The sequence below is a fragment of the Vicia villosa genome, linkage group LG7 (genome assembly GCF_029867415.1).
Source record: "Vicia villosa cultivar HV-30 ecotype Madison, WI linkage group LG7, Vvil1.0, whole genome shotgun sequence".
Lineage (NCBI taxonomy): Eukaryota > Viridiplantae > Streptophyta > Magnoliopsida > Fabales > Fabaceae > Vicia > Vicia villosa.
Window position 1 is genome coordinate 40,989,375 of NC_081186.1, and position 23,811 is coordinate 41,013,185.

At 34.2% G+C, this 23,811-nt stretch overlaps 3 protein-coding genes across 3 annotated transcripts; 2 read left to right on the forward strand and 1 right to left on the reverse strand.

Moving 5' to 3' along the window:
- Positions 1–6,589: 6,589 nt before the first annotated feature.
- Positions 6,590–8,092, reverse strand: LOC131618918 (uncharacterized). Its single transcript, XM_058890068.1, has one exon. The coding sequence runs from the start codon at positions 8,090–8,092 to the stop codon at positions 6,590–6,592; it is 1,503 nt and encodes a 500-aa protein (XP_058746051.1).
- Positions 8,093–9,081: 989 nt separating this feature from the next.
- On the forward strand, positions 9,082–11,289 carry LOC131618919 (uncharacterized). Its single transcript, XM_058890069.1, has 10 exons — positions 9,082–9,219; positions 9,330–9,380; positions 9,471–9,674; positions 9,784–9,932; positions 10,030–10,160; positions 10,254–10,344; positions 10,427–10,583; positions 10,669–10,826; positions 10,919–11,039; positions 11,146–11,289. The coding sequence occupies exons 1-10, from the start codon at positions 9,082–9,084 to the stop codon at positions 11,287–11,289; spliced, it is 1,344 nt and encodes a 447-aa protein (XP_058746052.1).
- Positions 11,290–12,856: 1,567 nt separating this feature from the next.
- LOC131618920 (uncharacterized) lies at positions 12,857–17,388 on the forward strand. The gene is made up of 6 exons (XM_058890070.1): positions 12,857–13,460; positions 13,541–13,982; positions 14,070–14,986; positions 15,073–16,293; positions 16,392–16,622; positions 16,733–17,388. Exons 1-6 carry the CDS (start codon positions 12,857–12,859, stop codon positions 17,386–17,388), a joined length of 4,071 nt encoding a protein of 1,356 aa, XP_058746053.1.
- Positions 17,389–23,811: the final 6,423 nt, after the last annotated feature.

Sequence of the window (23,811 nt, forward strand, 5' to 3'; positions counted from 1 at the left end):
CAAGGGTGTGTTTATCTTATTGTGTATGTAGATGATATTGTCATAACTGGTAGTGATCAGCAGGGAATACTCCAGTTGAAACAACATCTTTTGAATCAATTTCAGACAAAAGATATTGGTAAACTTTGCTATTTCTTGGGTATTGAGGTAGCCCAATCTAAAGATGGTTTGGTGATTTCTAAGAGGAAATATGCTATGGATATTTTGGAAGAAACAGGTTTGTTGAACGCTAAACCAGCTGATACTCCTATGGATCCAAGTTTCAAACTCTTACCCAATCAGGGAGAGCCTCTATCTGACTCAGGAAGGTATAAGAAATTGGTTGGAAAATTGAATAACTAATAGTCACTCGTCCAGACATTTCTTTTGCAGTTAGTGTGGTAAGCCAATTCTTAAATTCTCCTTGCCAAGAACACATGGATGTTGTTGTTCAAATTCTGAGATACATCAAATGTGCTCCAGGAAAAGGCCTCGTGTATGAAGATAAAGGGCATACTCATATAGTTGGATACTCTAATGCTGATTGGGCAGGGTCACCCATTGATAGACGATCTACTTGTGGGTATTGTGTACTTGTTGGAGGAAACCTTATATCCTAGAAAAGTAAGAAACAAAATGTAATTGCAAGATCAAGTGCCAAGGCAGAGTATAGGGCCATGGAAATGGTAACATGTGAACTCATTTGATTAAAAAAGTTGCTCAAAGAACTTCAAATTGAAGAAGCAAAACCAATGACACTTGTTTGTGATAATCAAGCTGCATTGCACATTGCTTCAAATCCAGTCTTCCATGAGAGGACAAAACATATTGAGATAGACTATCACTTTGTCAGGGAGAAGATTGAATCATGCAACATTGTCACAAGCTTTGTCAACTCTAATGATCAATTAGCAGATGTGTTTACAAAATCCCTACGAAGTCCTATAACTAATTATATATGTGGCAAGTTTGGTGCATTTGACTTATATGCTCAAGCTTGAGGGGGAGTGTTGATATTTGTAAATATAGTGTTAAGAATATTTATATATAAAATAGTCCCACATCGACTATATCATGTAATTAGTTGTAATCTCTCTATATATAATAAAGTCTCTGTAGTACTTTTCAAAACACATGGTTTATTCAAATGTCTCTTAGTCTCTCGTATTTCAACATGTTGATATTTGTAAATATAGTCTTAAGAATATTTGTATATAAAATAGTCCCACATCGGCTATATCATGTAATTAGTTGTAATCTCTCTATATATAATAAAGTCTCCGTAGTGTTTTTCAAAACACACAGTTTATTCGAATGTCTCTTAGTCTCTCGTATTTCAACATGGTATCAGAGTATGGTTTAAGATCCGGTGGGCCACCTATTATTATGGTTTCTGCTATCGGGTCACCCACCATTTATTTTCATGCTCCATTTATCTAGTCCTAAGCGTGAGATGGTGTGTTAAGAGTTCCACATAGGACAATATATGGCTTGAACATGTGTTTATAAGTGAGGGCAATCCTCACCCTACAAACCGGTTTTGTAGGGATGAGTTAGGCCCAACCCCATTTTTTATTTTTTCATTTGATATTGTTAATAATTTTTCTCATTTCTCTTATGTTTTAAATGCATTAAAATTGTTTTTGTTGATCCAAAAATTCTGAAATTTTTTGGAGATGGTCCAATGATGGTCCCTGGCCTATGGTGATCTGTGGTTTTAATTTATTTGGTGTTTAGATGTTTGATTTTATTTTTCCTCTTATTTTATTTAAAAATCATTTTAAAATCCTTTTATGATTTTATTGCTTTTATGTTGATTTGTTGCTTGATCTAATTTGATTTTGAGCTTCCATCCCTCTCTCTTCATTTTCTCTCTCTTAACTTATGGGTGCAAACTTTGAGAAGTTCATTGTGTGGAGGTTATGTTTTTACCATTCTTCTAATGAATCATCAAATAAAAGTCTCATGTTGGTTAAAAGAATTCTTCTTGACTTGTTTTGATTGATTCATCTCCTTTTCCTCTTCATCTCAATCCCCTTCTTATTTTGTCTTTTGATCAATTGGACTTGAGGATTCATCTTGTTCAATTAGGGTTGGATTGGTATTGATGAACTTTCATCATTTCAAATCTTCTTTAAGGTGATCATGGGATTATTTTGAGTACTTTGTGTTGATGATAAGTTTGTCTTAAGTACTAAGATGGTCTTGATTAATGTAATGATCTCATAGCTCCTTGGCGTTGTCTTGATCATTTTGTTTGTTTTTACATGTGTTGTAAGTTTTGGGAGAATGATTTTCTATATCATTTCTCTAACTTGTTCTTAAACACATAGATTGCTATTAACCAGCCTCATATAGGTGCAACTTATATATATATAAGTCCACTTACGATTGCTTAACATAATGCTAAATTTGTCCTGAATCAGATTACTAATTCTAACACTAACAATTAACTATATCATTGTACTAACTTTACTTTAATGCAATTTATTATTCCGCACTTTACTTTTCCGTTCTTTACTTTATGCCATTTATCATCCATAGCATTTTATTTTTTTTATGCCCTTTTTATCTTGCTCACTTGAGCACTTATTTTCTCTTTACTCACTTGAGCCTTTATTTTATTCTTGTTTTGTTAAAAGACACCTAATAAAGAGAAAACCCTAAAAAACTTAATGGTGGACTTTGGACCATAGCTACTACTCTTTGCTCAAGGAGTTGGACCTTTAGACTTAGGATTAGAACCTTGACTTGGAGCCTTCATCTGATACCAATGTATCTGAGACTTTGGAACTATTATCTGTGGGTTGTTTTGTCTAGTTGTTTTGTCTGTGTGCTTGTGTTCTATTATTTTAAAACTTTGAAAGTTCATCTGAGACAAATTCAAGATTCATCTGATACATGCTTAACTAGATTGTTATCTTATGATTATTTGTTATTCATCTGCTCAAGTGCTTTTATTCATCTAGTATTATGCTTTGAGGTTAATAAAAAGGAAAGAAATGCTTATGTTAACTTCATGTGAAGTGTTGGTTAGATTATTCTTGTTCTTAGCTTTTACTTTATGCTTTAGGATAGTCCCTTCATCTCTTGCTCATCTTCTTAAAATTTCAAAATCTTCTCCCTCCTTTTTAAAATCTTCTTTGTTTTCAAACTCAAACCTTTTAGCAATAAACCTTGACTTTTGTCAAGTGATAATAAATCTCATTCAAATCTTTTGCCATTTGGATTTTTTTCTTTTTAAAAATCTTTTCCTAAAAGATCAGGCATGAGTAATCATCATAGTTGAGATGTAATTATCCTATCTTCATGATATTGATTGATATGGTGTGATTCTTTTCCACTTGAAAGCTAGTGGTATACTTGTTGATCTCTATCCAAGTTGGAACCCTTCTTTCACTCGTGATGCAAGATCCATCTGTTCTCATGTTTATGACTGGTGGTTGAGTTTTCTTCTCTGAGATGACAAAGTGTCTCTTCATTTAAAATCAACCAAAAAACAAACTACCATATTTTCTTTGTGAGCAGAACTACAAATGCTCTAACTTCTCCATTGTACTGAGGAGGTATGTAGGCACAAGATGCGACATCTTGCTGATGATAAATAAAAAACCAAAAAAAAGTTATTTTCTCATCCCATCAGTATTTTGCATACAACTCTTTTATTCTAACACAGATTTTTAAAAAGGCTCTTGTGGAGTACCAAAGATGTGAGGGGTGCTAATACATTTCCCTTGCATAACCAATCCCCGTACCTTGATATCTCTTTTTATTAGTTTTTGTTTTAAAACTTCTTTGGATTTTATTCGCTTTTTTCTCATTCCTCTGGAAACAATAAAGATCGGTAGCGACTCTTGCTTTATTTGCGAGTTAAGTCAATCAATAACCTATTCTCCGATTTTTCCGCTGCGACACTAACCCTCGCAAATGACAAAGTAATAATGACCACATCAGAGAAGCATAGTAAGGCTTTGACTGATTTGACAAAGCAAAAATTTGCTAGGGGTTGCCCTTGACAAATGCTTAATTTTGAAATTCAAAATTTCCTCCGTATTATTTGCTAGGTGTTGTCCCTCGCAAAGTAGTATAATTTTTTTTTGCATTAAGAGGAGATTAATTCAAAGCAACATATTAATTCAGTAAAGGACTTTATCTCTGATAAATACCCCTGGCTAAACAAGGTATTTCTTGTAGTGGGTTTCCTCCACTTTGGCATTTAACTTGAGAATGAGATGTTGAGGAATATGGAATAGATCATAAAGAGCACCATCACACACCAACCATACTTTTAAAAATTGATCTTAGAGCCAGTCCCAACAACCCACATAGAGTTAGAGATAATGGTTTGAAATTGATGTTTTATGTCAGTACAAATTTAAGGGAAGATATAATGTTTTATGCAGCAACCATTTCTCCAAAATCCTTGATCTTAAAAAGGCAACCCTCTGACGATTGTAATTCATGAAGTCCCAACCCAATTTTAAGTTTGCAGAAACATTAAGAGACGCATTAGATATGAGGCCAAGCCACCATTAGCACTTGGAGCAGACCGGTCCTGACTTTTTAAAGGCCCGGGGCAAAGAACAAAAATAGACCCCTAATAAAAAACTGCAACTAATTAACTTTGAATTTTGATTTTTCTTTTTTAGGTTTAATTTTTAATAATTAAGAAATAGTTATATATAAATATAAAAATGCATACAAGCAAAAATAATTTTAAATAATTTATAAAAAAAAAAAATTCTAAATTGCTATGTAGGTTAATTTGTGGTTTTAAAATGAGATCACGTTTGAAACCTTTATAGAACCAATTTTGTTGAATTAAAACAATTGAATCATATGAAATACCTTAAAATATTTAATGATTTTATGAGAATTTTTTAAAAAATAATATTAAAATTTAATTTAAATTATTTTTTATAAATTAAAAAAATAAGTTTAACATCTAACTATTTAAATATTTATCATTAAAAATTTTAATAATTTTAATATATTATAAATCACATTATTTTTTTAAAAAATATATCTAAAAAGTAATTTTTTTAAAACAACATTAAATTTCAGTGGTATTTTAAAAATTATAATAAAATATTAAAATAAACGTCAGTTTATTTATATTTATTATAGGATTGAGTAACTTATAAAAATCCTAATTTACTATTAGATATATATAGATTTATTTGTAATTTTAAACAAGCTGATTTCATTATACAGCAACTTAAACAAAGGAATTTGATACACGAAAATGCTTCTACGTCCACTACATCACATGTTCAATTTGAAATCATTCAGTAATAAATAATAATTAATATATTTTTCTTTAATATACAAAGCCCATAACCTCAAATCTCAAATATTGAGGCCCCATTATTTTTGAGGCCCTGAGCTACAGGGCCGTCTCAAACAATTTGGAGGCCCTGTTCTAGTTTTAAATACGGGCCTTTAATAAAAAAAATATAAAAATAATTTAAATAAAAGTATTGTCTATTTAAATTGCAAACAAAATCAAAAAATAATCATCCTTATAAATAACATTGAAAATAGTTATATTGTAAACAATAACATTAAAATACAATTTCAAGTTAATATTATGATCAACATTCTATCTATTTAAAAAGAGTTACCCTTCGAACACTTTTTGAAGCAAATTCATCAACCAAGTCTTCGTATTATACTGTCTCTAATATATCATTCTCAATTGCTATTAATGCTAAGCCATTAAGTCTTTCTTGTAATATGGTAGACCGCAAGTAAGACTTCAACAACTTTAATTTTGAAAAACTTCTTTCGGCAGAAGCAACTGTTACAGGAATGGTCAGTAAAATTCTATATGCAATAATTGTATTAGGAAAATAATCCATGCCTTTTAAATATTTTAATATATCAATAGGCCCTATTATTTCTTCGGGCAAGATATTTCTTAATAACTTTAACTCCACACATAACTCTTTCCCATCAATATCAAACCGATCATTATGTTTCAATGACTGCTCAAAATGATTACAACAAGACTCCAAGGTTGCATCATCTAGTGATTGTAACTTATGAGAAGTAAACAAGAAACCGAAAATACTTTCATACTGTTGGTATTGCTCAAATCTCTTTTTAAGAGATACAATGGCTTGATCAAGGTAGAGAAAATAATTAACCCTAAAAGATTCCTCTTCAGATAACTTAACTGACGGAGTATTCAAATTCTCATCAAACTGTCTTTTTCTTCTAATTATTCGTCTTTGAGGAAATACTGGATTAATATTCATTTCATAGCAATTTCTTTAGCATTATCTAAGGCCTTATCAAAACCACTTTCTCTATATCTCTCAAAAAAGGAAATCAGCCCTTTTATTTTTTCCATAGCAACATCAATAAGCATGTTCTTTGATTGTAAAAGCTTGCTAACCAAATTAATTTCGTATAATATTTCAAACCAAATAATTATACTCATTAAAAACTTAAAATCACCAAGCTCATTTGTGGCTAAGGATCTAGCTTCACTTCTTATTTTAGAATCGAGATCCATTTCCGACACTTCAAGCAATGCTTCTCTAAAATCGGGCATTTGAGATTTTATAGCTTTGACACTATTTATATGACTCTCCCATCGAGTAGATTATAATGATTTTGGAGTCAACCCTTTGACATTATCTTTTAAAATTTTCCATCTCTTAGTGGTATTAGAAAAAATAGTATAAATGCGTTGAACAACTCCAAAAAAGTCTTTAGCTTTAACACACGAGTTAGCCATGTCACACAACGTCAAATTAAGACTATGACAACTACATGGAGTATAAAAGGCTCTTGGATTCATGTCTAGAAATTTCATTTTTACACCTTGATGTTTTCCTTTCATATTTGACCCATTATCATAACCTTGTCCTCGCACATCAAATAGGTCAAGATCAAGCCTTTTCAATTTATTTTGTAAAACATCAAAAAGTCCTTGGCCAGTTGTTTTATCCACATTCATAAATCCTAAAAAAGATTCTTCAACACTTACGGAATTTGAATAAACATTCACATATCGTATTATCAAAGACATTTGCTCATGGTGACTGACATCTGGAGTACAATCAAGTATCACTGAAAAATACTTTGCTTGTTTGATTTTTCTAATGATTTCATTTTTAATTGCAGAAGCAAGCAAAATTATTTTCTCGTTTTGGATGCTATGTCCAAGAAAGTGAACATGAATATTATTATTTGTAATACGTCTAATCTGTTCTTGGATAACTGGGTCAAATTCAGCTAACATTTCAATTAAGCCTAAAAAATTGCCATTGCTATTTTGGTACAATCTCTCATTAGAACCACGAAAGGCTAAATTATGTTTAGCAAGAAATTTCACCATTGAAATAATTCTTTTTAAAACACTTTTCCAATGATCCTTTTCTTTGTTAATCAACCTTTGAGATGTTTTATCAATAGTCTCAAAGTTTTGCATTCTATGACGCAACTCATACCAAGTAGTCATATTCTTAATATGTTCCATACCTATTTCATGTTCTCTAAGTCTTTCACCAACATGTGCCCAATCACTAAAATCCTCATTTGCTAATTGACCTCTACCAATCCCTTTTTTAAAAACCTTACAACAAAAACAAAATGCTCTATTAAGCTCTTTTGAGTAAACAAGCCAATCTCTATCACACTTCTCTCCATTTGATAAAACTCTAGTATACAAATTAGCTGTAAATCGTCTAGATGATTTATCTTTAGGACCCTTCACAATAGAGAAATCTATTTTAGGACCTTTCGTAGCTAATAAATCAATACTTTTGGAATCAAGAGAATCCCAAATTCTCGGATCAAATATATCTTTTCCATTGTCACTAACATTATCAACATCAACCGTTTCAACGTCTAAGTTATTATTTTTAGTAGCATTAACATCACCATTATCTTCTATATTTTCAGTAGTAACCACGTTTTCAAGAATTTCTACATCAACATTATCAGCATTTTGATTTTCAACTAAATTTTTTGATTCTTTTATTATGAATTTATCAAGAGCTCCCAATTGAGATTGAGTTAACTCATCAAGTCTTTTCTTTTTCTTACGCTTCTCGTATCCAGACTCAAACTTTCTAATTTTAGGAAGGAATTTAGAAGACATGTTGAAAGAATGAAAAAAAATTAAAACCTGAAATTTCCTGTTGTTCTTGATCAAATTTGCGATGTTGAGTTTGAATCAGATAGAGAACATCAAAGTTGAACCAATACAAAAATTAAAGATAATGAGTAATTAAAAAATAAAATTATAATTTAATAAATTAGCAATTCAAAAATAACTTTTTAAAATTTCCACAAATAAATTATGAAAAAAATGTTTTTATGAATTTTTATATATTAAAGAGTTTATATTAAAAGATTATATAACTTATAATAAATTAACAATAAAAAACATTAAAACTTATACAAATAATAATAATAATAATAAAAAAGAAAGTAAAATTTATACAACTAATAAAAATATTAAAACATTGATGAACCTGGGAATTTAGGAAGTAGCTTTATTCTTTCTATGCTATACAGTGTAGATTTTTTAAAGCTTTCTTTCACTTCACAGTAATGACAATGTCGTGACCACCACTATCATGTACGGCGCGCGTAACCTAACTGGCAACAACATATAACATATTATATTATATCATCTATAAAATAAGAAAATACAAGTACCTGGCAAAGACCAACATGCCCTTTGGTTAAAAAATGCCACCTATTATTTTGAGGGTTAAAATGAGTCCAAATATTACTTTTTGGGACTAAATTCTGACTTTGGTTATCATCTAACTATTACTTTCTTAAGCAGCTCTCTATTGGTCAACTAATGTACTATTTGTCCTATTGTTTGTGATATAACCGAACAGGGAGAGGAAAGTTGCTCCTCTAAACACAAACTGTACCCTTTTTCATGTTTGCCTTACTCCCAATGTTGCTTTCTAATCACAATCCCAGATGCAAACTTCGATACTTTCTCCCTCTTCCTCTTCTGTCACTCACCTTTCTCTCAACTTCTACCTTCCAAACCCTAAAAACCATTGAAAAACTTCTTCTGCGACCCAAACTGTAGCCATTGTTTGAACCCTACCTTGAGCCAAGAAAATGGCACGACCGTTGGAAAAGATCTCTGATATTAACGATGAAAAGGAACTTTGGAAAGTTGCTGTTAAAATACATCACAAATGGAGTGTCATCTCTAACAATAAAGAACATTTTGAGATGGTTGTTTATGATTCTGAGGTTAGTTTCAACATTTTTGCGAAAACCCAATATTTTTTGTTGTTTTCATATAAACTGTTCGTGAGTTGCAATATTTTGGATTCCTCATTTGTTTTGTGTAACCGTTATAGTGGCTTTGTTCTAATAGGTTTATATTTGGTTGCATGGAGGTGGTAAAAAGTGTATTATTTGTGTTTGTAATCGCTTGCTGTGGGCAGCATTCTTATGATTTATTTGATATTGATGGATTTTGTTTCTTTTGTTTTTTTTAGGGAAGTGATATTCATGTTATCGTACCTCCCGTTTATAGGAAGAATTTTGATTCGCTGTTTGTTGTTAATGATACTTACACTATTGCAAACTTCCAAGTTCAGCTGAATGATCTGCTGTTCAAACCTTCTGCTCACAAGTACCTCCTTAAATTTACTGGTGGGACAAAAGTTGGGGATAGAAATGTCCATCAGATTCAGGAAAAGGCTTGCAGGCTCACTCCTTTTCTTGATATTTTAACTGGGAAATGGAATAAAGATCAACTTTTAGGTTAAACTCTATTTACGTTTTCATATAATCTGATATTCTATGTAGAACTCTGCATCTCATATTTGGTTTAACCTGATGCACGTTTTCCCAATGACCTGTACAAATGTTATCGGAGTGGTTGATGAAATTGGGTACACACAGGTCCAGGTGGGAAGTAAAAAGCAACAGGTCAACTTTGTCATTCGCGACTTGAGGTTTAAAGTTTGTTTGTTACCTTTCATACATGTTAATGGTATCCCTTTATATCTTATATGTTTACTGATATCGTAGTTTAAATGTTCTTTTCTGTAGCAACAACACTATAACGGTTACGTTATGGGAGGCGTACGCGGTGCAGTTTATCAACTACGTTGAACAGCAGGTCGATACTGCAATTCCTGTTGTGATTATGATTCAATATGCCAAAGTCAAAGAAGCTTTTGGTATAAACTACTCCCATACTGGTTCCTACGGTTCATAAAGTGTGTTTTAGGTTTTCAAATACATATTGTTATTAACCTATTTTGTATTTTCAGGCAAATATCCTCTATCTGTTACCAATACTTACAATGTCACCAAAGTGGCTATTAATGAAGACACGGAAACAATCAAACAATTTGCTAAAATGTCCTGACTTGGTTTATTACAATATCCTGCACTTTGTATCATCCTTCTTAATTAACTCTGACAATGTTATTTTCGTCGTCAGGCTTACACAGGATACTATAGTGGCTGTCTCGGGTCTTCGCAGCCAGCAGTCTCAGGGAAGGTCGCAAAACTCATACAGTTCTCGCCAATCACCTACCCAAAAATTGTTGTCTAATGCTGTTCTTCTTCCTCATGAGCAAATCGTTAAACTCAAAGACGTACTAATCTTTCATTTTTTTTATCATATATAGTCTAACTGTTATTATATTTGATTTTCTGTTTACCCTCGTTTTGTAAACTCAGACTACTTTTTGTGCTACCGTTGCCACAATTACAAAAATCTTTGCCTCAAAATATGGCTGGTACTACCAGGCATGCCATGAATGCCCGAACAAAGTCACTGGTGATAAACCTCCCTACAAGTGTGTCAAGGGACATGACACTGAAACTGCCATTTTCAGGTATAAACGCCAATAATTTATCATATCAACTGATTTTCACACCATCTTTGTCTGTGAATTGTGAACTTACATTTTTAAGGCTACAAACTTAGGTATAGAATAGAGGTGGGTGTTCTTCATGTTGGTACAAAATGCAAGTTTGTTTTGTGGGACAAGGAGAGTGAAGACCTATTGGAAGTCTCGGCTGCTCATATGCGCGAAACCATGTTTCAGGTACCAACTAAAATATCACTGATGATTTTAATAACATACTGGTACAACAGGGGTGTATAATTACTGCATATAATTACTCACGGTGTATATTTTCATTTTTATGTAGGCTGGAATATTTGATCCCCTCGATTTTCCACTGGCACTTGACAAGCTCCTGGATCAGGAGCTTGCCTTCAAAGTCAAGTGGCAACCAGATTGGTCTAATTGCTCAGTCATCATGTTAGTGAAAGATAAACCTATTGTGGATTAACTAAAAGCTGAATGGGTGGATGCAACTACAGTTAATACACAACAGCTTTCCGCCCCTGTGAACCATGTAACATTTGTCTTGCGTTGTGTCTGACATTGTCTTCTAATTTAGTTGAATACATGTCGAGTTTTATTTCTGAATTTCTTTTATTGGTTTATTTTTTATATCAAAGAGAGTGTTGATGAGGCCGTTCCTGTTGATGATTCCGACAGTGTTACGGTGTGGTTTTGAGCCCTATACAAATGCCACTTATTTACCGCCATCAATTTACTTCATTCTCACTTATTTTTAACTGCAGGATCCTGAAATAACTTCCAAATTGCACGGTGAACCAGTCACACCTACGGCTAAAAGACAGAGCCCCGATCCATCCATTGAATCTACAGGTCATGCAACACACAGCGAAGGAGATTTGTCTTCGACTAAACTTAAGAAACCGACCAGAATCACTAGGAAATTAGTGAAGATTGAAAAATAGTTGAAAATGTTTTCATGGCTGCTATTAATTAGGGTCATTTATGTAAGAATTCTATTTTGAAACTACCTTTTTTGATGTAATATTACATTATTAATCGACTACCTATTTTTTTGGGTCATTTTATGTAAGGATTCTATTTTGAAACTACATATTTTGTTGTAATATTACATTTGGCTATTAATTAGTCTCATTTTATGTAAGGATTATATTCGACTACTGTTCGATCAATATAATGAATGTTACGGTATCATACTACTGTGAATCCAATGTAACATATGGTTTCAGTATTACTCTACTGTCTGATCATTTAACATCATTACTCCACTGCATTATTTGGTTGTTCTATTTCATGAATGAGTGCTGCATATATTTGTTTCAATGAGACAGCAAATTTCCAAACTTTATATCTTTTATATATGGTATCTCACTAATATAATGATGTACTTAAACAGCCTCACAAAGAGCTACTTTACTTCTGCCTAAAAATTTCAGGAAACGACAGGAAAAATATATGCTACATTCTAACTTAATAAGGAATATTAAATGAGGATACAGAGATTTATGTTCTATTAAAATTACTTTTAATTTGGTATCAAGTAGTACAACTTACTTATTTAAATAATAATTTATTAGACACTTACTTGACACAATTGGTTTGCATTTTGCTTTTGTGGAAACGTAGCCCCCTTTCATGTCACACTTCCATCGATTTGGCTTCATACCTGCACAATGATTCCCTAAATTGTGAAAAAAGTACAGCCAGCTACAGGCTACAATCTGGTGCTACTTTATTTAAAAAAAATTTTCCCTTACTTTGTTTTCTTATGTATAGGATATTCTGAAGACAAATCATATTATTATTTGAAACTGCCCTTATTTCAAATTTGAAAATTTCCCAGCTTTTTCCAAAATGTAATCCTCTTTCCCTCTCTTTTTATTTTGAATAAAGAACAAATAGTTCCCTCCTTTGTTCAAAGCATTTACATGTCTGACTTTTTCTGTTCTCAAATATAATCAAGGTCCATCCATTTGTTGGTTTAAACTACATTTCATACAATCAACTTCTTCATTTCAACTAATCGACTTTCAATGGATGGTAACCCCTTTAATGGACATGATTCCACTACAACTCTTGCAAGAAAAAGGAGGAGGATTTTGTTGTCTAAAAAGAAACTCTCTAACCATGGCCAGAACAAAGAAAACGAACCAACATCAACACCTACTGCTGGGACTTTGGCCGCCTCTTCCAGGGACACTGCAACAAGATATCCTCTCCAGCCCACTACCTCTAACGATTCCCACACTCTACCATCTCAACAGCATTTTGACATTTTGCAAAACAAAAAAAGATCAAGAATTATTGCTGCCAATGGGGTGAATCTGTTCAACCGCTTCAACAATGCCGACACTTCTCCATCGTTCCATGTAGGTGAATCATCAAACATCAGCAAGCGGCAAAAATTCACCCAAAAACAACTACTCATTACAACCCCTGCTGCTCTTAACAATCCCCACACTTCTCCTGATATAACAAATCCACATAATGTATCATATCCTAATCCTAATGTAAGTAGAACAAGTTATTCCTCCGATGATACCAATGGAGATTCTGAAGATTGCGACTCATTTGGACACAACTCTGATTCAGATGACTCCATGGAACCTCATGATGTTCGTGATCAACACAACCAGTGTAAGTTGCTATTTAACTTCTCTTGACTTAATATACGGTTAAATTGCTACCCCGTTGTTACAATTTTTTTGTTTCTGCAGCTTATTCTGACATTGGTGACCCGGTGTGGGAATGTTTAATTTGCCAAGCTTGCATGTGGTATGCAGAGCGCAAGAATATGAGAAAACATACCACTGTTCCAAAATTCGAATTGTGTTGCAGGAGCGGTAAAATTGTTTTACCATACATGAAACAACCACCGTTACTGTTACAAAAGTTACTTCATCACAAAACTGATCCTGAGAGCAAGAACTTTCAGGCCAATATAAGAACATACAATGCAATGTTTTCTTTTACATCTCCAGGGATGAAATTTGACACCAACATTCCCAAGGGAGGAGGTCCTCCAACGATGCACCTACACGGTCAAACATGTCACCGGATAGGCAGTCTTGTACCACCGCAGGGTGCACTGCCACAATATGCCCAATTGTACATTTACGACACTGACCACGAGATTACAAATAGAATGCGTTGTTTCAAGTAATGAGGATTCTATTCCAACATTTACCTGAGTGTTTATCCTATTGCTTAAACAAATAATACCATGTTTGCTATTATGTTTTTCAGGGACAATACATCTATTGAAACATCTATTGTAGCTAAGTTAAAGAGTATGTTGGATGAAGTTAATGTTCTGGTCAAAGCGTTTAGAATGGCACGTGATATGTTTAAGGCCAATCCATACGTCGAATTAAGGCTGAAACTTATCAGTGATAGGCATGACGATGGTCGTGTGTATAATATGCCAACTGTTGCGGAGGTTGCTGCCCTTATTGTTGGAGATGTTGACACAGGTGAAATGAGAGACCTTGTGGTCCAATACTGGAGTGGTAAATTACAAAGAATTGATGAGTTCAATCCAAGTTATCTTTCATATCAATACCCATTGATTTTTTGCTACGGTGAAGACGGTTACCGGAATAATATCCTTCACAAGTATCGAGATGAAACAACTGTTACAAAGAAGAATAGGCAATCTATCAAGGATTGGCTGTGTTTTCGTCTCCAAGAACGCACAGATGAACCTAAAACATTATTGTACTCAAGGAAACTTTTCCAACAATTTTTGGTTGATGGTTACGCTATGATGGAATCAGAACGTCTCAATTGGCTGCGAAAAAATCAATCAAAATTAAGGGTCGGAAAATACAATAATTTGCAACAAAGGTGTGAGCAGGGAGAACAGAATCCAGGTAACAAACAAGGTAAGCGTGTTGTTCTACCTTCTTCTTTTGTGGGAAGCAAACGATACATGGATCAACTTTACTTCGACGGTATGGCCATTTCAAGCAGATTGGGATTCCCAGATTTGTTTATCACGTTCACATGCAACCCAAACTGGCCTGAGATTACACGGTTGTTGTCCCCGAAAAACTTAAAACCCCATGATAGGCCTGACATTGTTGCTAAAGTTTTCAACATCAAGTTCAAAGAGCTTATGTTTGACCTAACAAAAAAACATATTCTTGGAAAAGTTATGGCATGTAAGTTTTCCACACCATTAAGTTTCTAACTCTTAACTCTTCTTTATTATTCACATTTACCAGTTCTTTATGACTAATATATGCAGTTATGTATACAATTGAGTTTCAAAAGCGAGGCTTACCCCATGCACACATTTTGATCTTCTTGCACCCCCAAAGCAAGTATCCAACTCCGTCCGACATTGATAACATAATTTGTGCAGAGATTCCTGATCCTGAAATTCATCCTGCTTTATACGCTCTGGTGAAATCCCATATGATACATGGACCGTGCGGTCTTTCGCGGCCTGATTCACGCTGTATGAGAAATAGGCAATGTTCTAAATATTATCCAAAAAATTTCATCGAAGATACAGTTGTTAATGCTGAAGGTTATCCATTATATAGAAGAAGATCACACACCCATGTAATTACAAAAAATAATATCAAGTTGGATAATAGAAATGTTGTCCCCTATAACACTCGGTTATTGTTGAAATATCAAGCACATATTAATATGGAATGGTGTAACCAATGCACTTCTATCAAGTATCTATTCAAATACATTCACAAGGGATATGACAGAATTGGTGCAAGTGTGGTTGCTTCTAAGTCAAACAACGGACTACAACATGAATGTGTAGATGAGATCAAACAATATCTCGATTGTAGGTATGTTTCTCCGAGTGAGGCGTGTTGGCGAATTTTTTCATACAAGGTTCATGGAAGGAAACCTGCTGTTGAGCGAATGTTTTTCCATCTCATCGGTGAAAAGGCTGTCTATTATAAAGATTGTGAACAAATGGAGCATGTATTAGAAAGTGCAAGCGTAACAGAATCCATGTTCACGTCTTGGCTTGTAGCAAATGCAACATATGCGGAAGCCCAGTCATTGACATATGGTGAATTTGTTACAAAGTTTGTTTATGTTAAGAGAAACAGAATGTGGAAGCCACATAAAAGAGGGTTCACTATCGGACGTTTGGTGTGGGTTCCACCGACAACCGGTGAACTTTTCTATTTGAGGGTGATGTTGACGGTGGCTAAGGGCCCAACTTGCTATGAAGATATCAGGAGGGTCAGTGAAACACAATATGACACCTTTAGAGAGGCATGCTTTGCTATGGGATTCTTAGATGATGATCGAGAATACATATGTGCGTTAAAGGAGGCAAGCGCTTGGGGGACAGGTCATTATCTTAGAAAGCTGTTTGTTGTTATGCTCTTATCAGGTGTTGTAAACCGTCCTGCCCATGTATGGAAGGAATCATGGATTCTATTGGCCGATGGTCTCTTGTACGAACAAAGACAAATTGCCAACAATCCAGGTACACTACTTTGACATCGCATGCTATTTATTTTCTTAACTACCACGTAATGTATCATATTGTTGTGATCTTATTACAACGTAACGATGCCTTCTTAGTACAAACCACAGATTTAACATTACCGGATGATGCAATCCAGCAGCTGACATTGATAGAGATTGAAAAAATGCTGCAACTGAACCATCGCACCCTGCATGATTTCAAGCCCATTCCTTATCCGAATGACTATGTTATTCAACAACTGGGAAACCGGCTTATTTACGATGAAAGACAGTACAATATCCAGGACATGAAGGCGGAATTTGATAACCTATTCAAGTGTCTGACTGGTAATAAAATCAAAGATTAACATATTTCTTATTACTAAATTACATGCTTAGGTCAAAATATGTCAACAAGTATCTAATTATATACTGTTTCTTATAATGGTCTTTACAAGACGAACAGAGGAAGATTTTTGACCAAATCATGGATGCCGTCAACAAACAACAAGGTGGTGTCTTCTTCCTGCACGGTTACGGCGGAACCGGTAAGACATATATGTGGAGAACACTTGCAAGTGCATTGAGATCTAAGCATGAGATTTGTCTAACTGTTGCAACAAGTGGGATAGCATCTCTTTTGTTGCCAGGGGGTCGTACAGCTCATTCAAAGTTCAAGTTGCCAGTTCCATGTCTTGAGAACTCAACTTGCAAAATTAATTTCAATGACCCTAGCGCAGGTCTTCTAAGGGAGGCAAAGCTGATTATATGGGACGAGGCCCCGATGGCACACAAATATTGTTTTGAAACGCTGGACAGGACTTTGAAGGATGTCATGAGTAATTACGGTAACTCCGAAACTATTTTCGGAGGCAAGGTTGTGATTTTTGGTGGGGATTTTCGTCAGATATTACCCGTTGTACCTGGAGGAAGTCGTTCTGACATTGTCCATTCAACAATTAATGCTTCTTACATTTGGCATTATGTTAAAGTCTTGAATTTGACCAAAAACATGCGTCTATCCTCCGGACCATCTGAGCAAGATAAAAAGGAAATTGCGGATTTCTCTGATTGGCTTTTAAAGATAGGAGAGGGACGAATTTCTGAAACCTAACGGTGGTTATGCTAACATTGACATACCACCCGAACTTTTAATTCCAGACTTCGATGACCCTATTCAAGCTATAGTGGAGAGTACGTATCCTGATTTCTTAAATTGTTACCAATCGACTGATTATCTAAAAAATAGGGCCATTCTTGCTTCCACTTTGGACATTGTTGACAATATCAATGACCATATCCTTGCCATTATGCCAGGTATAGCTCTGCTTTACTTATATACACGATCTTGCTTCCACTTTATATTGTTATGTCTTTCCTAATGGATAGTTTTATAGGGGAATTAAGAGATTACTACAGCTCTAACTCGGTTGATCGATCAGAAATCCATGACAGCAATATTCTTCAGGTCCTTAGCCCAGAATTCCTCAGCTCCTTAAGAACTTCTGGCCTACCCAACCATCACTTAAAGTTAAAGGTTGGAACACCAATCATGCTTATGCGAAACATTGATCAATCCCAAGGTCTGTGTAATGGGACAAGGCTTATAATAACTAATATGGCTGCTCATGTGCTTGAGGCCAAATTGATGGGTGATAACAATAACGGGAAAGTTATATACATCCCGCGAATGGATATGTCCCCGTCTCAATCTCCTTGGCCATTCAAGTTATCGAGACGAAAATTTCCTGTTATTGTAGCCTACGCCATGACCATTAACAAATCTCAAGGCCAATCGTTGGATTGGGTTGGACTCTATATACCTCGGGATGTTTTCACACATGGACAGATTTATGTTGTCGTTTCACGAGTTACAACTAAAAGAGGTATCAAGATATTGATACATGATGATAAAAACATCCCAAAGCTTTCAACATGTAATGTTGTATATAAGGAGGTTTTTAACAACATATAGACGGTACGTATATGTCTTTTTTCCAGCAAATAGTTCTCACTATTTGTTGATAAAATTTTCTAACCTGTACAAACTGTCGTTTTTATACCCTCTAAATGTCCTTATTTTGCATTCTAATAAAACATACCTTCCTGTGCAGATCAACTGAAGTTCAGAGGAACCCATCCAACTTTAACACCAATGCTTAACTATTTAATTTTGTCTGTCACAGTATCATTGCAAACATTATTGTATCACTTCTCTTTATTTGCAGTAAAAAACTCAATTACTCCAAATATTGTAAGCCTACCAAAACCTACAAAGATGAAACAAATGAAACATAAAGTATAATTTTTTACTATGCAACTACAATCAATATCCATTTTATATTCACAGAAACCAACCCATCATAATCGCAACAATATGAATGTTTTACCTGAGGATGCAATATGATTTTTAATGCTTCACGCCATAGCAATGCTTTAGCCTTCATCTTAGCCAAATTCCATATTGCTTTTTTTCCATTATCTGAACACCAGTTCTTTAGTGTCCTGTTTTCTTCCACTTGTGTGTAGAATTCGTTTTCTTCTTTAACATAAGGATTTCAATAATGCATCATTTGTTTGTTCCGAAATTTACTTTCATGTGGGACTCTACTTTGGCATCACATGGTCACGTCCCGTTGGAATATATTCTCCCAGCAAGTTTTTTTCTTTTCTTTACAGCAACTTCTAGGCAAAGAGGCCCACCACATATCACATGCTAATAGAATATATTCATTATCTCCTGCATATCAGGTCCTACCACTTTTCACATGCAATGGGTTGCACTATATTTTCATTATTAGGGTCCCATGCACTATTTTATATGGAATCCTATGCACAATATTTAACAATACTTAGGGGTACTATTCAACTTTGGTATCCTATGCTTTTCCCTATATATATGGTCCCTCAACTTGTGAACATAAATCAAATACAGTAAAGTCTCTTTTTCTACCCCAACAACAACCAGAGGAAATTTCATATGGCTTTGATGGGAAAACTTTCTCACAGTGATTTGGAATACTCCTTCACGATAGCAAAGTTATCTGAACAGGTTTCAAGTTATGTTTATTTTAGTGCTTTTGCATTAATTAATAACTTCCTAAGACACCTATTTTTGCATTCTTTAATAACTTCTATATTAATTGGCAGAAATATGCAGAAATTGATCCCAAATTTATATGTCATTTTGGCAACAACATAACTAAAACATGGACCATCCTCAACAACCAAGGAGTGCATCACGTCCTAATTTATAACAAAGATGAAATTCATCCACTTATAATTAGTGGATGGAAAGACGTTGAAGATTTTTATAATTGCCCCTCCAATGCCGTTCTTGAGGTGGGTTACTATATGGATGACAATTTTAGCATTCTCAACATAAAAAATATAGTGGATATCGAGCAATTGCCCTTTTACCATAGCAAGTTTTGGGGAGCAAACAACATTATGGTTTTCGACCTCGGTCTAACAAATGTTGAACTATGTCAAACCAAATTGGTAACAACAATTTGTTTTTTACAGTTTCTTACAACTTTTTTTACTACTAATGCTTTGATTTTTTTGGTTCCTACTATCTACCGAGATTGGATGAAGACTTTGCTGCACTTTTAAAAGATTACAACTACAACTGTCTCAACTTATGTTGTGATAATGGTACGAGGACAATCCTGAATTTGGCATACATAAACACTACGTACCCGACAAAGTTAGGACCCGACTGGGAAGAATTCTGTCAAACCAATATGTTTAAAGTTGGTGACACTATTAGGTTTAGATTTGATGTCAGGTGTCCAAATAAAAAATGTCATGTATATAAAATCCATTGATTAATCATATTTGTCTTAATTCCATGTTACAATATTTGGTTTTTATTTTCACAAACAAATTATCGTTTGCGCTTAACATTATTATAATCGCATACTATTAGTTACTATTGGGTTTTACTAATTAATACTAAATATATAATCTAAATATTAAATTACCCAATTTACAGATTTATAGCAGAATCATTCTATTATATTTATTTCTATACATTGTTATTTTTACTAATAACTCACTAAAATAAAATTTTTTCGTACATGTACAAACATGCCAAAATTTCAACTACAAGAGGGTATATAAAGTTATAACAGATAAAACTTCCAGTAGGATTTGATTCAATGTAAATTACAAAACAGGCAGCAATACTACATATACCATAATTAACAGAAACCGAACTTCATAAATGCTTCTATTACTTAGACAAAAAAGGTTCAGCAACAACCTATGCAAGACACAACCTTCTTTAGTTTTCACACCAAAATGACTTTTAACAGACTAACTCATGATAACCGAACTCAACTTTCAACAATTCACAACAGTAACCACTATTCTTGCTGCACGAGGACTGCGAACAGCAAAAACCAGCTTGTCTCCTTTTTTAAGTTCCCTCTCATTGGCAAACTCATACCACCCACGTCCTATGAACCTCACAACCTTATTCTTCTTCTCTGCAAGGTGGACTTCACAAGCATAGTGTTTTCCTGTATCAACATCATGAATCTGTAGCACCTGATCGTCCTTCAATAAATCCATCCCACCAACTTTGTGAGGGATTTCCTGCAGAATACAACATAATTGTAACTCAATAATTTCATGGCCCAACTCATTGTTAGTACTAATGTGTGATATTTTTCTAAAATGACCAACTCACCAACAGATGTTTTCTAACTGTTTCCCCACACTTTACTTTCAATTTCCATACATGGTATGTTGTGGTCCTTCCAACTACTTTTTCTTTCAACTCATCTTCCGAACTGTTAATAAAAAACAGTTACATAAGCAGCTTTTTTTTCCATACTATAACTTTTTACATGTATAGGATTAATGAAAAAAATGTTAAACAAAACCTGTCACTGTCTGAGGATATGGAAATACATGCTGACCCACTACCTATCACACTTTTCATTTTCTTCGAAACCCTATCTTCTTTTGAAAACTCAGTCCCACCACCTATCACACTTTTCATTTTCTTCGAAACCCGATCTTCTTTTGGGAACTCACCCTTTTCAATCGCACTCACCTTTGCATCCTCGGCATCAACTACACAGTCAATCCACTCACATTCTTTTTTCACAATCTTCGTGTTCTCGACTGATTTACCCACTTCATTTCTCCTTTTGGTACCAGAAGAACCAACAACCTTGTTACCCAGTTCCGATGCCATTTCCTTTTCGCTTTCAGCCGACCTGTTCTGGACGAACAATTCCATCTCTTTATCGATCTTCATTCTTCTCCATCTGGCCTCCGCCTCAAGTGATCGAAGTGACCTACATTATTATTTTATAGTTTAGAACCAGTTATTTATGCAACCAATTTTGTTGCTGAACTTTTCCAACAAATATGACCTAACATTTATTAAGCAGAAAACTATAAACAACCAATTTATTACTCACCTTTCTGGTCGTTGACCGTAAAATGGGTTCCCGTAACCATTACTGGCCATTTTTCTACTGCTTGATGAACACTAAATGTGCAAGAGTCAAAATGTTACAGGTTTTACAATAACGGCAGCCGAATACAATGTTTTGGCCCTAATTTGCATTAAATATTTATTCATCATACATACTTTGCGGATAATGGATCAATACCATGGACCTAAAGCCCATCTGACTCCTAAGCCCAATATTTTTATTGGAACAATGTCATACTCTTATTTTTATGCTATAACTTATTATCTCTATTGTCTCTATTACAACACTAACCATTAAGGTACTATAATTTGTATGGGTTGCAACATTAACAACTTTTAACTTTTTTTAACAAAACACCGTTTTTTTTTTGGCATTTATGCACTCTTTTACCCCAAATTATTATTATTTAATCATTAACCTATGTCAAATTTGTTAAATAGGCATTCGGAATAATAAAATTTGTTTATTCACATTCGACACGTCTGCGTAATGTAACTCCCATGCACAACCTATTAGTCAACCTTCAACACTATAACAATATATGTTTAATTCTCCTGTTGTTACAATTGCTGTTTAAAACCTGCTATATATATATTAATTTAATATACACACACTTAAAACTATTTTAAAGACTACTGATCAAAACTTTTTCCAAATCCCATGCAATATGAAGTATTGCAGGAAAAGCATAACTTAAGTTCAATTGACACAAAAAAAACTTGGAAAATAAAAACTTACTATAAAATCACCAATACAAAATAACAAAATGCCAGGTTCTTAAGTCATAACCAGCAAACACTACAAAACATTGTCTGTTAATTAAGAGTATAATACCAAATGCCTGAACAAAGGCATTGAAAACTCCTGATTAAAAATCACCAAAAGTTACACCGAACCGCGACGCTCAACATGAACCATTATTTCATCCACTGGTGGGTATCGGATGACAAAGTGCAGTTTGTCACCTACTTTCAGTTCTGCTTCCTTTGCAAAATCGTACCAGCCACCTATCAAGTACATCTCCTTCTTCAAAGCCCTCTTCTTAATCTCGCAGTAATACGGCACTTCCTTATCTACATCGTAGATAACTATTCTCCCTTTTCTTCCACGAAGACAACTTTTGATTACATGTGCCGGAAATTGCTGCACAACGGACATAAATTATACACATTTATCTATATCATACTTGCTACGCTGGATATACAATTTCACATAAATGAGTCACTTACCAAAACATTGGTACACATCTTCTTTGGATCCATGACTTCACGTATCCAGTACTCTTCTTCCTCTTCCTCATAAATGAGAGTGTACATTCTGTAATTTGACTAAATTAATGGGGAATCATTTACTTTGGAAACCAATTTTAATACTACAAAACAATAAATGTTTACCCTTCAGTATGCAATCTTTCACTATCAGATACGACCGTAAAGTATTCTTTCCGAGCCGAAATTCCACCAACAGGTCCAGGATATGTCTCTGCAACCTTGCCCTTCTTTTTGTCCTTGCTTCCAGGTCCACCTTGAACACATCTGACACTTTTACGATTTACCATGTTACACTTCCCCTTACCATGCAAGATTTCTTTCGACAAACCGACTACCGCCTTGCGTTTTCTCATTGATGGGTTCTTCTTGACTGATTCATTTACAGCCTTATGATCTTTGTTATGCTTGCAAGAAGCCAGTCGATTCGGTTCAACATCAATCCTTCATGGAAATACATAAAAGCTATCAAATTAACGAACATGAATTGTAAACATGATAAAATCTGTTAAAAAACAAAACCTCACCATATACTACACATAACTTTTAAAGTTATATAATACCTCGCAGTATGTACACATGTTTATAACACAATTACCTTTCCATCACACCACCTGCACTTCCTGAGTATATAACTTTCCCCTTTCCTTTCTTCACCAACCTTGCCGATGATTCGCAATTACCAACTGATGCAGCCTTTCCCTGTATATTTGCCAATGCTTTGCCACGTTTATTACTCCTGCATAGGTACACAGACAAAACAATATCATATTATTTCCTGATTGATGCATGTTCAACCAGAATTTAACAAAT

Coding starts and splice junctions, on each gene's coding strand:
- LOC131618918 (XM_058890068.1), bottom strand. CDS start 8,092: ATGTCTTCTAAATTCCTTCCTAAAATTAGAAAGTTTGAGTCTGGATAC.
- LOC131618919 (XM_058890069.1), top strand. CDS start 9,082: ATGGCACGACCGTTGGAAAAGATCTCTGATATTAACGATGAAAAGGAA. Junction 10,345..10,426: donor ATCAAACAATTTGCTAAAAT/GTCCTGACTTGG, acceptor TTTCGTCGTCAG/GCTTACACAGGATACTATAG. Junction 10,827..10,918: donor ACTGAAACTGCCATTTTCAG/GTATAAACGCCA, acceptor CTACAAACTTAG/GTATAGAATAGAGGTGGGTG.
- LOC131618920 (XM_058890070.1), top strand. CDS start 12,857: ATGGATGGTAACCCCTTTAATGGACATGATTCCACTACAACTCTTGCA. Junction 13,461..13,540: donor TCGTGATCAACACAACCAGT/GTAAGTTGCTAT, acceptor TTGTTTCTGCAG/CTTATTCTGACATTGGTGAC. Junction 13,983..14,069: donor AATAGAATGCGTTGTTTCAA/GTAATGAGGATT, acceptor TATGTTTTTCAG/GGACAATACATCTATTGAAA.